The sequence below is a fragment of the Dendrobates tinctorius genome, unplaced genomic scaffold, assembly GCF_039654945.1.
Source record: "Dendrobates tinctorius isolate UK_male_01 unplaced genomic scaffold, ASM3965494v1 ptg000045l, whole genome shotgun sequence".
Classification (NCBI taxonomy): Eukaryota; Metazoa; Chordata; class Amphibia; order Anura; family Dendrobatidae; genus Dendrobates; species Dendrobates tinctorius.
In genome coordinates, this window is record NW_027361713.1 from 2,631,792 (window position 1) to 2,647,915 (window position 16,124).

General features: G+C 46.6%; 1 protein-coding gene across 1 annotated transcript in view; it reads left to right on the plus strand.

The window, feature by feature from the left end:
- PPARD (peroxisome proliferator activated receptor delta) overlaps window positions 1-16,124 on the plus strand; it is a 254,860-nt gene that overhangs the window by 128,734 nt on the left and 110,002 nt on the right. The window contains exon 2 of the mRNA XM_073575595.1: window positions 13,637-13,782. Coding sequence (XP_073431696.1) covers window positions 13,637-13,782 — 146 coding nt within the window. The remainder of the gene's footprint in view (window positions 1-13,636; window positions 13,783-16,124) is intronic.

Sequence of the window (16,124 nt, forward strand, 5' to 3'; positions counted from 1 at the left end):
CCCTTCACCCAATCAATGAGAGGATTGTGGGGTTGCAACCAGGGCATCCCCAATACCAGTCCTGCAGGCAAATTATTCATAATAAAACAACTTAACTTCTCCACATGAGTGGAACCCATTTTCATAGAAAAAACTTCAGGCATAAAGCAAATCCCATCCTGGGTAAGAGGGGATGAATCAACAGCCACAATTTTAAAAGGGTATTTTAACCTGACTGTCCCTATCTTATTAAGTCTCAACTTGGGCATCAATCAGATTAATGGAGGAACCGCAGTCAACAAAGGCGGTGGTCATAACAGGACCGCCAGCAAGTTCCAATTCAACCTGGAGCACCATCTTTGTACATGAGAAAAAATGTACCTGGGAGTCTGGACAACCTCCTCGATTGTTGCCCAGACTTAGTCATTTCTCTGATGGTTTCTCTGAAGAAGGGCAGGAGGGGCAATTCCTTTTCCAATGTCCAGAGGCTCCACAGTAAAAGCATAGTAGGTTGTCTCTATGGTGCCTTCTCTCTTTCTCTTTAACCAAGACTGACCCAACCTCCATGGGCTCAGATACAGGTGCAGTGTCACACAATTTGGGGCACAAGGGAGACTCTTGTTACATCATTCCTCTAGCACAGAGTCTCCGGTCCATACGGACTGCCTGCATCATGGCATCCTCCAGGGTATCAGGGGGAGGATGTAATGCCAGAGCGTCCTGCAGACGGTCAGACAGACCCCTGCGGAACAACCCCCTCAGGGCGGAGTCGTTCCAGGATACTTCGGCGGTCCAACGTCTAAACTCTGAGCAGAACCATTCAGCAAAGTGCCTCCCCTGTGTCACACTCATCAACATATCCCCTGCCAGACGCACTCTATCTGGCTCATCACAAATGTGCCCCAGAGCCTCAAAGAACAAATTCACAGACATACGTTCAGGAGCAGAGGAAGAGAGAGAGAAAGCCCATGCCTGTGGAGCCCCCCGAAGTAGAGAAATGATGACCCCCACCCTCTGGAACTCATCCCCGGAGGAACGGGGTCTCAGAGAAAAAAAAAGCTTGTATCCTTCTCTGAAAGACCTGAACTCCCTTTTAACCCAGAAAGGGTCTGGCAATTTGATCAGAGATTTGGGGGATGCCAATGACACATCTCTATCCCCAGCACTAGAAGCCCCTGCAGTGACAGCCCCCTGCACAGTATCGATCAACTGTTGCTGGGTATGAGCCATTGTGCGCTGTTCCACATTAAGTTTATGGAACATTTGAGTCAGGTGCTTGACCTGATCAGTCAAAGCTTGTATGGGATCCATGAGGATAACACACTTTTTTTTTTTCTTCAGAGAAAAAAACTGAAATGGTCAGCTATAATGTCAAGAACACCGCACTGCACTAGCTCACTGAGCCAGTGCGCGTGTCCTGAGTACAAAAACAGTGCTCAAAGATACCTGTGGAGCGGGCAGCAGCGGTGACCATGCATGCTCCAGGACCTGAAGCACGTGACTGCTGGGGGCGTGGCCTAAGCTCCACAGAGCTAGGAGCTGCAGGGAAACTCCTAGAAAGGTAACTACAGGACAATGTTACCAAGGGGCATAGACAGAGACAGAAACCAGATCAAGCCGGGTCAAAGCACGAGATAGCAGGACAGTACAAAAGGGTTAGACAGAGCGAATAGTCAGGACGTAGCAATAGATCAGAAAACCAGAACGGGCAATGGATGGTACAATAGGGACAAACTGCAATGGAGTAACAATAGCCAAGCCAGGAGGTCAGAACCGGAGAAGACAATAGTACCAAAATGAGAGACGGAGGACAGAGAGAGGGAACAGGCCGGGTCATACACGGGAATCAAACAAGCAATGCAGAATAGACGCACACCAGGGGGGTTGGTCAGACACACAGCCAGAATAACAGTATAGCTGACAGAGAATGCTAGTCTGGAGTGAGTATAAATACCCCTCCCAGATCCAAAGAGAGGCTGGCAAACGTTAACCCTGTGAGAACAGGACATTAACCATGTCCTAACCATGACAGAGAACTTTGGATATGCCCGGACGATTGAGCATGAGATTCCCACCGGGGATACTCCTCCTATTAGGGAACAATATCGTTAAATTCCTCCAGCGCTCTATCAAGAGGTGAAGGCATGGTGGCCAGTATGCTTGACAATCAAGTGATCAGAGAGAGCCAGAGCCCTGGGTGGCTCCCGTAGTCTTGGTCCGAAAGAAGGATGGGACCCTTCGATTTTGGGTGGACTATTGAAAATTGAATGCCTACATGGTATGGGACGGATATCCTTTACCTCGTATTGAAGAATCCCTGTCGGCATTGGGGCGGGCCAAGTATTTCTTGACGTTGGATTTGGCAAGTGGTTACTGGCAGGTACCAATGGCCGAAAAAGATCTAGCCAAAACGGCGTTTGCCTTACCGATGGGCCTCTTTGAATTCAACCGGATGCCATTCGGACTCACTAACACACCGGAGACCTTCAAAAGTCTGATGGAACATTGCTTAGCTGATCTGAATTTTGACTCAGTCCTGATATATCAAGTTGACATCGTGGTGTTTGGGACCTCATTTGAAGATCATCTTGAGAAGCTGTACTCCGGCGGCTCAGTAGCTATGGCCTGAAAATAAAGCCATAAAAAGTCAACTGTTCCAGAGCCAGATTGAGTACTTGGGATATGGCTGACCCTGGACAGGGTGCTAACTGCGGCCAGTAAGGTGAAAGCTGTATAAGAGTGTCTACCACCCACTGACCTGCGAGAGGTGTGAGCCTTCTTAGGCTTATCGGGGTACTATTGGCAATTTGTGCCTAAATTCTCACAAGTGGTGGGTCCCCTGAATGAACTTTTAAGAGGGAAAGCACTGGGTCCTCGAAACCGCCCCATTCAATGGGGACCCCAGCAGAAAAAGGCATTTGATAAAGTGAAAACCGCCCTAACGAGTTCCCCGTTGTTGGCATATGCCTGGTTTGACACCCCTTTTCAGTTGTACACAGATGGTAGCCTTCATGGGTTGGGGGCGGTACTACCACAAGTGTATGATGGTCGGGAGCGAGTGATTGCCTATGGCAGCAGGTCTTTAAGAGACCGCAAGAGTAATCCGGCTAACTACAGCTCATTCCAGCTGGAATTACTGGCTCTGGGGTGGGCAATGACAGAATGCTTTGCCGAGTATCTAACAGGAGCTGAGGGGCTAGTAATGACAGATAACAACTCACTGGTTCACTTAGAGAATGCAAAACTGGGAGCATTGGAGCAGCGATGGGTCGCCTGCCTTGCCAAACTTAACTATCGCATTAAGTTTCGCTCTGGTCAAGAAAATGGAAATGCAGATGCATTGTCAAGGGTACCCCTTGAGTCCTCGGGGGAAAATGTTGATGACCAACTTGAAGACACTGGAACTCCGGCCTTGGGGCAGGTACCTATTTTCTGAAGTGTGGCACACTCAAGTGGGGTGGCATCAGGGATGCCTTGAGTCCTGGGTAAAACGATCTCAAATTGGGCAAAAAAGACCAGGACGAGTGCCCAGACATTGCACTTGTGCGCCATTGGGTACAAAATGGGGTCTGGCCCCATGCAGAGGACAAAGCTCAGCTGTCCACTGAAGGAATGAAACTACTGCGACAGTGGGACTACATGTAATTGTTTGTGGAGCAAGGCCTTTTGTATCGTAAGGTGTACCTTCCATCCGAGCAACAGCAGCGGTACCAACTGGTAATTCCTAGATGGATGGGTTTAGTGGTCGTTCGTGAGACGCATGAGAAGGGAGCCCACTTTGGAAGTGAAAAGACACTTCAGTGGTTACAGCGAGTCCTCTATTGCCCTGAGTTGGGAGGGATGGTGGCAGATGCGTGTCAGCAGTGTCTGGTTTGTGGGCTCAGTAAAAGCCCTGAGTAGCAGGCTCCCACACAGTCTATTAAGACTTCCGCTCCGTTAGAGCTACTCATGATTGACTATGTTTTGATAGGGTACTCTACGTCTGGGTACTCCTATTGCCTGGCAATGACAGATCACTTTACCAAGTATGCTGTAGTGGTGCCGACAAGAGACCAAATGGCAAAGTCGGCGGCTGAGGCCGTGTGTCGACATTTCCTCCAAGTGTTTGGGTGTCCGCAGAGAATACACTTGGATCAAGGGGCATGCTTCCAAGGAATGCTGATAAAGGAGCTGCACCAGCTGTATGGTATCAAACAGTCGAGAATAAGGTCTTATCACCTTCAGGGTAATGGGGCATGTGAGCGCATGTGAACCACATATGCTGATGTTTGGGAGGCCCGGCAGAGACATTGAGGATTTGAGCATGCAGAATCCCTCCTCCAGTCCCCCTCGGACTGCATCCGAATTTGTACAAGAGCACCGGCGGCGATTGAGGGTGGTGCATCAGGTGGTGGGCCAGCGTCGGACTGGAGCACCTTGGGCCCACCAGAGAAAATAATTCTTGGGGCCCACTATGTAGCTATATAGAAATAAATGCAAGACCACCAATTGTGAGATATAACACACTAATATCAGGGCATAACATAAGGTAGTACACTTAAGCACAAAAATTTCCCTAGATAGGTGTCAATTACATTAAATTGGAAAAACTCCAAGTTTCAATATCACAAAAAGGCCTCACTGGGTGTAAAAACACAGAAGAGGTCAAAGAGTTTTTTGAACAGACGTATAAAGTTTATTAATTACTCACATATAACATCCATATTAATTCAGAGTAAAGCTACCATGGCAGTACAATAGAGAAATAAATAAGAGTACATCTGTGATATTCAATCTCACATGGAAGAAAAAACTATGGTCTGCTAACCAATCTTGATGGAGGAAGAGAGCACTAAATAGCAAGTAAAACACCTCATATGCATATAAGTAAGAAAGAATGTAAAGCATGCAAAAATAAGAAAAAATTAGAAAAAGGATTAATATGCATAAGCAAACCAATAGGCCTATAGAGGTATCATACTTGAGTAAGATGGCGCTTAAAATGCAGTGATCCTGTATGGAAAGTGCTATAGTGCATAATGAGAATATAGTATTCCTATGAAAAAGTGCCCCAATGCATAATGTGCAAATTGAGCAATGAATCAAGAGTTACCAAACCTAATTAAAACTCACATGACAATAGTAGAGTAAGTAGAGTAAGTCCCAGCCTGCAGCCCCGATGCACATTTCTCACAGTCTTCCTCATGCCTCCTTTGACATTACATAGTAGTAAACGCAGCAATATCTGCACAATATCTGCACAATGCACAATGTCTATGTGGCTATTTCTGCTGTTAATTTGCTGTTTGATTTCTGCAGCAAATATATTATGTGAATACCCCCTCTTCTAGTGGTGGGGGTCCTAGATCACTTATGTATGACATTGGGAGTAATATCGAAAGAGCTTTCCCTCACATCCCCCATACACTTTTTACAGAAATCTCTCTGCCACCTATACAGCCATAACATTTTATGAAGGGCCTCATTTTGTTAGTAGTAGGGGAAGAAAAGTTTTAGTCAGGGGTGATAAAGGGGGAGAGGGGTTCAGTCAGGGGTGATGCAGGGGATGGGAACACAGTCAGTCAGTGACCCAGTCCGTGGCCCTGGGCGTCCAATAAAAAGGGGGTTGATGATGAAAGGGATAATAAAGTTTGTAATAAAGTGTTCATAACGCCACTCATGGTATTTGGTCAGGGGACTGACGCTTTAATGCAGATCCTCTGAGATGGTGATGGGGCAGCAAAGATAGTTAAGCTCTTCACGGGTAGAGCTGTATCCCAGGGCAGTTAGGGTATTAAAGGTGCTGTTGGTAGTGAGTGTGGTGCTGGGCAGGTGACGCAGGAATGATTCAGAAGACACAGCAGGGTGCAGTTTCCTTTACCTTTTACTGAGCAGTGAAGGTACAGTCTGGGGCTCAGGTTACAGATGGTTCTGGAGCCGATCAGCCTGGAAGCAATTTGGGAATTTCCTTAATAAGGTGGGTTATGAGGCCTCCTTTCTAGCGCTATTCTCCGAGGCACTTGCTGCTGTATACTCTATTCAAGTCCCTCTTTCTGTCGGATGCTTAGGTAGAACTCCACTCGCATGACAGGCAGCTGGAGCCTGCTTCAGGGGTCGCTCCTGTCTGGCATCTCCGGCTCACACGTGCTGCTGTGTCATTGAGTATCAGTAGGGGACAGAGGATCTGCGGTCTTCTGCCCTCCGGATTCTGCTGCCAGGGCTTTAGTACCCACACAGCCTCGGGTTCCGGTACCCGGTCACTGGCGCTCAAGCCTGGGGTGAGCTCAGATGGAGCTCCTATCCCCAGCTCCTCTCCAAACATCCTCTCTCAACCTTGTTCAGGCTCTAACTCTACTAACTTCCTCCTCCTGACCAGAGAGAGCTGCTCCTCTGAAGTTGGGTTTACAGCTCCCCCTGCTGGCTTGGAGCAGGAACTGTATTATATGCTGGAACTACCTGATAAGGGGATTCCTTCTTTGCTTCTAGGCATGACATCACTCCCCCCTGGAGGGAGGCAAGGCCATTGTGGCAACCGGACTCCTGGGGTGCCACACAGTCAGGGTGATACAGGGGGAGGTGGCGCAGTCAGAGGTGACACAGGAGGAGGGGGTGCAGTCAGGGGTGGTACAGGGGGCGAGGGGCTCAGTCAGGGTGATTCTGTGGAGAGGGGGGTTCAGCAGGGGTGATACAGGGGAGGGGGTGCAGTCAGGGGGTGATACAAGGGAAGGGGTTCACTCAGGGGTCATATAGTGGGAGAGGGCTCAGTCAGGGGTGATTCGGGGAGGGTGCAGTTCGAGTGATTCCAGGGCGATGGGGTGCAGTCAGGGGTGATATAGAGGGAGGGGGTGCAGTCAGTCAGGAGTGAAAGAGAGATGAAGTAATGAGGCCCTCATTTATCCATAAGTAACTTAGCCCCTCCCCCTCTATCACCCCAGACTAAAGGCCCTCTATTAACACTTACTTTTAGGCTGGAAGGGGGCCCTTGTTCAACCTTTTGTAGCTGTAGCAGGGAGTCCTCTATCTTCCTTTGCTGCTTACACTGTGGGGGAGTGGACTGTGCATTATAGATGACAGCCTGAGCTGTGCTGTAAGGCCACGGAGAAGAGGACACAAACAAAGCTAACACTGATTGGCTGCGCTGTGGCCAATCAGTGTTAGCCTTATCAAGAGCTGCTCCACTCTCCTGCAGGGAAGAGTGGTGAGTGACATAAAAATTCATGAGAACGGAAGAGTGCTCTGTTACTTACAGTGTGCCACAGTCTGCAGCAGCCAAACATGTCAGCTGCTATCAGTGACACCCACACTGCTCTCTTGAGAAGCTCTGAGCACCAGAGCTGGGAGTAATGGTGATGTCACACTGGGAGGACGTCCTGCTTGTGGCTCCTCCCATTATCACTGATAACAGCTGATATGCTTGGCTGCTGCAGACTGCGGCACACTGTAAGTAACAGAGTGCACTTGTGTTCTCATGGCTTTTTCTGTCACTGCTAGGGGAGAGCAGTCAGTATGCACAATGCTGACACACGTGACTTCTGTTCACTTTGCAGACTGTGTCAAACACAGCCCGCTGTTAAAGTGAAATTAATATTCACCCCTTTCCACGCCCATGGGCTTCTACTTCCTGTCACCCGCTGCTGCTTCACTGGCACTGGGGGGCCCAATAGCAGCTGCTCACTGGCTGGGGGCCCCTGGAGCAGTGGGGGCCCTATGCAGCTGCTGGCCATTATGCCAGCAGCTGCCTATGCCTGGGCCCACTGGCGAATCCTCCGGTTCTCCAGTGGGCCAGTCCGACCCTGTGGTGGGTGATCACCTTCGTCAGGTGGCCCATAGGGACACGCGACCCATTCAAACAGAGCTGTTTTATCCGAGGGATAGAGTATTGGTGAGAGCCAAAAGACGGTCAGGGAAGCTGAGTGACCAGTGGGAGGAAACTCCGTACCTGATTAAAAATCAAGTGAACCCTGAGATTCCAGTCTATGAGGTTGAGCCGGTGAGGACAGGGGGGCCAACCCGTAATCTGCACCGTAACATGCTACAATGGTGCTGTTTTGAAAATTCATTTCCCATTCCCACAGAGCCAGAGGCCGCATCACAAGGGATGGGTACTCCTAGTGATCTTGAATTTGATGGTGTGCTTTCTCCCGCACTTGCTTGCTTGCCTCTTGTGATCAATCTGTCCCCATGTGGAGAGCGCGGGGAGAATGTGGTATGTCCTGCTGAGGAGGGAGAGTTAAATCAGTTACTTGACCTGGGAGTTGTGTCACAGGGTGCCGCACCTCAGGAGAAAGCAACCTCATTATTTCCTCCGGATGATGTCATGGAAGAGGCTCCCACTCCCTCTGGGACGGAGCCTGTGGGAGTAGGTCTCAGGAGAACTACTCGATCTACTGCGGGAATGCCGCCCCAGCGTTATGCTCAGGATGATTTTGAGTGGGAAGGTATGTCGGGGACGCCAACCTCTAGTGGGGTGGCATGTAAGAGGATGAAATGTGATAACATCAGGAAAGCACTAGGACCCTACGAGGTTTGTCTGTTGATGCTAAGAGCAGGTACTGCCCTTGAAGCTGTGTGTGCTGGGGGGTGGGGCCTAGTGTCTGCTGTCTCGAACGCTATGAGATGAAACTTCCAGAAGCTGAGGGATTGCCATGTGAGACGCAGCGTGAGACAGCTCATGAGAGATGAGAAGTCTGGATTCTGTAAAGACTGTTTGCTGCCAGCGTTATTGTGAGTGTGTTAACCCCTTCTGCTTGTGAACCAGTGATACTGCTGTGAAACAAGGACAGAGCATTTCTGAGAGCTGTGTGACTGTGGAGCTCCGTGAAATCCATGCTCTGCTGAGCTGAGGGGGGACTGAGGACGTCCTTTCTGTGCAGATTTAGGCGGTTTGCTCCCAGAGGAAGCTGCTGGTGACTGTTAGAGGAGAGACGGTATCCTGTATCATCCATATAGAGAGGGATCCCCACAAGCCCCATTGAAGTGCTATCCCAGATCATATGTGGAGGTTTCAGAACTGTAAGTCCCCGGTGTGTAGGCTCGGCAACGGCCGACAAGACACAGAGCTTTGTTTTGCTTTAACTGTTTGGCACCGAAGATTCTGGAACTGGCTGCAGCCAATGCAAGATATATACCTGAGTAAAGACTCCTCTCAGGTCAATGGGACCATAGTAATAGATACCCAGGTGTCCCTAGTTTAACTGTTTAGGAACAGTTGTTATATATATATATATGTATATATATATATATATATACACTCACTGGCCACTTTATTAGGTACACCTGTCCAACTGTGTGTTAAGACTTAATTTCTAATCAGCCAATCACATGGCGGCAACTCAGTGCATTTAGGCATGTAGACATGGTCAAGACAATCTCCTGCAGTTCAAACCGAGCATCAGTATGGGGAAGAAAGGTGATTTGAGTGCCTTTGAACGTGGCATGATTGTTGGTGCCAGAAGGGCTGGTCTGAGAATTTCAGAAACTGCTGATCTACTGGGATTTTCACGCACAACCATCTCTAGGGTTTACAGAGAATGTTCCGAAAAAGAAAAAAAATCCAGTGAGCGGCAGTTCTGTGGCTGGAAATGCCATGTTGATGCCAGAGGTCAGAGGAGAATGGGCAGACTGGTTCGAGCTGATAGAAAGGCAACAGTGACTCAAATTGCCACCCGTTACAACCAAGGTAGGCAGAAGAGCATCTCTGAACGCACAGTGCGTCGAACTTTGAGGCAGATGGGCTACAGCAGCAGAAGACCACACTGGGTACCACTCCTCTCAGCTAAGAACAGGAAACTGAGGCTACAATTTGCACAAGCTCATCGAAATTGGACAGTAGAAGATTGGAAAAACGTTGCCTGGTCTGATGAGTCTCGATTTCTGCTGCGACATTGGGATGGTAGGGTCAGAATTTGGCGTAAACAACATGAAAGCATGGATCCATCCTGCCTTGTATCAACGGTTCAGGCTGGTGGTGGTGGTGTCATGGTGTGGGGAATTTTTTCTGGGCACTCTTTGGGCCCCTTGGTACCAATTGAGCATCGTTGCAACGCCACAGCCTACCTGAGTATTGTTGCTGACCATGTCCATCCCTTTATGACCACAATGTACCCAACATCTGATGGCTACTTTCAGCAGGATAATGCGCCATGTCATAAAGCTCGAATCATCTCAGATTGGTTTCTTGAACATGACAATGAGTTTACTGTAATCAAATGGCCTCCTCAGTCACCAGATCTCAATCCAATAGAGCATCTTTGGGATGTGGTGGAACGGGAGATTCGCATCAGGGATGTGCAGCCGACAAATCTGCGCCAACTGTGTGATGCCATCATGTCAATATGGTCCAAAATCTCTGAGGAATGCTTCCAGCACCTTGTTGAATCTCTGCCACGAAGAATTGAGGCAGTTCTGAAGGCAAAAGGGGGTCCAACCCCTTACTAGCATGGTGTACCTAATAAAGTGGCCAGTGAGTGTATATATATATATATATATATATATATTCATATTGTTAGTATTTGATAAGTTATAGTCAGTTTGGAGATTTTGGGATTGGCACATTGATTTCAGCCTTGGCTGATTGAGTGTAAATAGTTGGGAAATCTCTGACTGTTTCAGATAATCTTGAATTTCATTTCAATTCCTATCCCAGTAAAGGGAGTTTTGGTATTTCCGTCTCAGCCTCAGTTTGTTACCCACTGGATCTTATTAGGACCTCTGGTCATTACATGTTGTGTAAAATCAAGACTTATCCTCCCTGGCACTTTTCACCCTACTCCTTCTTGTACGGGAACTGCTACCCAGCTACGTTCTTCTGAGTCCTGTTCTTCCCCACCTCCACATCACTGACCCCAGCTAGAGCAACTTCAGTGAGCTCTAAACTCCTCTCCAGGTTTGCAATGCTTCTGAATGTTGCAAGCTGCACATTTAGATCCATAACCTGGGCTTCTATACATGTAACTCGCTGACATCGAGTACAGATAAATTCATCCTCAAACAGCTGTTCAAGGCATGCATATATAAAGATGAAGTCCGGGCCATGGGTACCTGTACCGAGCCAGGCTGTGTACCTGTGTACCTGTGCCGCGACAGGCTGTGTTGGTTGGTACCCATCGCCTCCAGCGGGACCACCATGGAGAGAAGTGCCATGCACTTAGTAGTTACCAGGGACAGGGGTACCATGCGCTCAGTGACTGTGAGTACCGCGCATGTGCAGAGGAGAGAAGGACGAGGAGTACCGGATAGACTCTTGCGGCCTTCCCTGCCACTTGCTTCCCGGCCATTTACGGTTGACTCTGGGAGTACCACGGCCTTGTTTACTTCGGCTGCACATGCTTATGGACTAGGGTCTCAGCGGAAGGTACCGGAGACCGACCGCTGCCGCCAGAAGATGGACCATCGTTTAAAGGACCCCATCTGAGGACATCCCCCCGGCCGCTGCCGGTTCTACAACTCCCCTGTGGGATCATCTGCTGCAGAGGAGCATACTGGACATGATAAGTTCCTTCATTGGGCTGCTATTGCTTTACATTTGCTTTCCCTATTATCCCTCCTTTAACCATTAACCTCCCTGCAAGGAGTGAATACCTTGTTCTATTAAACTGTTACATCTTGTTAACCCTTGCTCTCCCTCCTGTCTGTCACTTCATCCTGCAACCTGCTAACACATACATCTCACAAGATGCACACCTGGTAGCATTGTCCATGCAACACATGTTAAATGGGGATAAACCATACAGATAAAAGGAGAAAAAAAAACTATGGAATCTAGTAAGAAAAACACCAAATGATGCTCTTATGTTAAACTATGATATTGTGTTCAACTATACACTTATCTGCAGGACCGTAGTTAAAAGTGTAGTAAAATCTTCAAAAGTCACACAATTTTTTGAGACCAAGTGTAATTTCTGACTATTGCTTCTAGTAAATAAATAAACGTATAAACGAATAGAAGGGAGTACATAGCTATGCATTATTTTATTAATTGCAGTAGAGGCAAAATTTGACATTGTAAGTTCCATTTCCTCTGTTTTGCAAGAATTCTGGCATAAAACTATAAGAAATGTTGCAAAAATGTTGTGGCTTTTGGTGTGCGTAACTTAGTTGGGAGGGTGGCGGTGTACATGAAAAATATGGAAAGTGAATAAAATTATCTCAGGAATGGACTCCTGTGCACTGATGCACTGTAGAGCCAGCTGTTGTTCAAAGTGTTGGGGTGTGCAACTGCTCACAGTACACCATGTGCAGAATTATTAGGCAAGTTGTATTTGAGAGGATTCTTTTTATTATTGAATAACAGCTATGTTCTCAATCAACCCAAAAGACTCATAGATATCAAAGCTTAATATTTTTGGAAGTTGGAGTGGGGTTTTTTAGATCTTAGGAGGATATCTGTTTGTGCAGGTAACTATTACAGTGCAGAATTATTTGGCAACTTAATAAAAACCAAATATATCCCCATCTCACTTGTTTCTTTTCACCATGTAAACCAATAGAGCAACACAAAATTTAGAAATAAACATTTCTGACATTCAAAAACAAAATAAAAAAATCAGTGACCAATATAGCCACCTTTCTTTACGATGACACTCAAAAGCCTTCTATCCATAGATTCTGTCAGTTGCTTTATCTGCCTCAGCCTCCCAGACACTGTTCGGAGAGGTGTAATGTTTTCACTCCCTGTAGATCTCACATTTTATGATGGACCACAGGTTCTCTATGAGGTTCAGAGGTGGTCGTTTTTCAGCCTTCCTTAGCTTGGCTATGTCCCTGAGTATGGCACACCTTGAGCTTTTTGATACTCCAGTAACGTTGCAGCTCTGAAATATGGCAAAACTGGTGGCAAATGGCATCTTGGCAGTTTCACGCTTGATTTTCCTCAATTCATGGGCAGTTATTTATCAACACGCTTCTTGTGACCCTGTTGGATATTTGCCATGAAACACTTGATTGTTCGGTGATCACGCTTCAAAAGTTTGCCAATTTCAAGACTGCTGCATCCCTCTGCAAGACATCTCACAATTTTTGACTTTTCAAAGTCCGTCAAATCTTTCTTCGGACCCATTTTGCCAAAGGAAAGGAAGTTGCCTAATAATTAAGCACACCTTATATAGGGTGTTGATGTCATTAGACCACACCCCTCCTCATTACAGAGATGCAAATCACCTGATTTACATAAGTGGCAGTTGGCTTTCAAGCCTATACAGCTTGGAGTAGGACAACATGTATAAAATGGATGATGTGATCAAAATACTAATTTGCCTAATAATTCTGCACCCAGTGTATAGTCCAGTGACGGAAGCTGCAGCGGCACACCTCTATGACTGAAAGTCGGCAGCTCCCAGAAGGAATAAAGTTCATTTTCACCAAGTGCTGCACTTTTAGTACAGGGTTCATAATGCTATTAACCTGCAGATTAACCCTCTATTTGCAGGTTAATAGCATTAGTGAATTTGGCAGGTTCCCTTTCAATTAATAAAAAACGATTCAACATTGTTACATGAGGAAACTTGAGAAATCTTAAAGAAAATAAATAGTTCTCTATATGCCATATAATGCATGTAAAATAAGATGTATATGTCTTTAGAGAAAAAAAATATTCATTCACTTACACTCATCCTTGGTCACATCTTTGTAATTTTATGAAAAAAATCATTTAACATCAAGTGCCTTCTTAATATTGCAGAAATTCCACTTAGAGCTCCCTCTTCATATGAGCGACTTTCTGGTTCTCCGCTGCATCAACAAACTGTGCATAATGTGGACTGCAAGATCTGTGGAGACAAAGCTTCAGGCTTCCATTATGGGGTGCATGCATGTGAAGGCTGTAAGGTAAGACATACAGCTTTCATACTCTCAGAGGCATCTCTAGGAGGCATGTTTAGATGTAGCATAATTGTTGAAACCATTTACAAAAAAATAAACTTAAATGGCATTTTCAAATGAATAGCAGGCCTATTATGTTTCAAAATCTCAAAGTAGATTTTAGCTTGCTCAGCAGTAAAATTCACAAGCTAAAATTCAAACGTAGCACAGTAAGTAAATCATTTTAGCTGCTGAAAAGCATTTCTGCAAACGTTTCAATGTGGCTGAAATACAGATATATATGGCTGGTATAGTGTAATGGTTAAGTGCACAGCCTATGACATGGGAGACTAGGGTTTAAATCCTGGCTCTGCCCTGTTGGAAATTATATATGCCAGTAGTGGTCCTTGTGCAAGACGACTAACACTACCTCAATAAACATGAGAGTGTCACGAACAAAGAACGTCATGCCGGCTTGGACGTTGCCCAGATTAACAAGGTCCGTGTAAGATGTTGAGGGACTGGGACAATCTGATGATAAATGGGATCTGATGATCTCATTTGGTCTATAAGAGCAGACTGAGAAAGTTATTATCACAACTTGATGGATTAACTGCACTGCAAATCAACCTGGAAGAACAACAAGAACAAGGCTCAGCAAAGAAGATGCCAATAGAGTACTTGGATCCGTACCTACCACCATAACTCAAACTAATAAACTTATCTATGCTACTGCCTCAGCAAATGCTTGGGTATACAACCACAAGTATGTGTCCCTCTTGGAAAAGAAGACTGGAAACAAAGATCAAGGTGACACGTAGGGAAGTCAGCCAACTAACAGAAATACAGAACGATGTAAAGATCAATAATAAGACCAAGCTGGACAAGTACATGGCCTGACCCCAACTGAAGCAACCCTATAGGCTGCTAAATAAGGGCTCACTGCAAGAGCTGAGAACCATCCAAGGTGTACTCTCAACTACAGAAAGGTAGCAACTCCACCAATAGAGACTGAACAATACTGGAGGAAGAAATGGGAGAAGGAGAAAAAAATTCACAACACCAGTGCAATGTGCAAGAATGAAACACAGCAACCGCCCTTACAGAAGCAGACAGGTCAAGAACATGAAGAGCTGGACAGCACCTGGCCAAGACATGATCCACACCTACTGGATAAAGAAAATAACAGTACATGAACGCATGCCAAAGCAGATGAACCAACTGCTTGAAGCAGGCCACCACCCATCTTGGCTAACACAAGGAAGAACAGTGCTGATCTTGAAGGATCTTCATAAAGGAACAGTTCAATCCAACCACTGCCCAATAACCTGCATTACAACAACATGGAAACTCCTGTCAGGCATAATTTTATTTATTTATTTTACTCATTTATATAGCACCATTTATTCCACAGCGCTTTACAGACATTATTGGCACTGTCCCCCATGGAGCTCACAATCTAAACACCCTATCAGTATGTCTTTGGAATGTGGGAGGAATCCAGAGTACCCAGAGGAACCCACGTAAAGACAGGGCGAACATACAAACTCCTTACAGATGTTGTCCTTGGTGGGATTTTAACCCAGGACCCCAGCGCTGCAAGGCTGCAGTGCTAACCACTGAGCCACCATGCCACCAAGCTACAGAATCAAATGAACCAGTACATGAATCCAGCTCAGAAAGGCAGTGGGATCAACACAAGCTCCTAATAGATAGAGCAGTCGCTCAATCCTCGAGATCCAGACAGACTAATCTCAGCACAGCCTGGATTGACTAAAGGAAAGCCTATTACTCAATGCAACACGCATGGATCTGTTGGCTCTCTACAATGTCAACAGAAAGTTAAGAACCTTCCTTAGAAACTCAATGGGGCTATGGAGAACATTGGAAGTCAACTCAAGACAACTATCACAAGTGACCATCAAAATCCGGCATATACCAAGGTGATACATTGTCCTCATTACTGTTCTGCATAGGCTTGAACCACCTCAGCCATATAATTAGAGTCTGGCTATGGATACAAGTTCAAGAGTGGAAGCGCCATCGAGGTGGCTGATGGTGCTTCCTCTCTTGAACTTGTATCTCTACATGGATGACATCAAGCTGTATGTGAAAAACGAATAAGACATAAATTCACTGGTCCACCTGACAAGGTGTTAGCGAGGCGCTTGACTAGGGGTTTTCCCGGAGTGGACCCTCTGGACCGTGGCACCGAGGCACCCCGGACGAGCAACCTGGTGGAACCGCCCCCTATACAGGGAGCGTTAGGCGCAAGCCCAGGGGTTCGAATACCACGGTAGCCGGAACCAAGAGGGGTGGCTCGGACTGGACTGGAGTGAGATAGACAGGAGGCTGAAACGCGGGTAAAC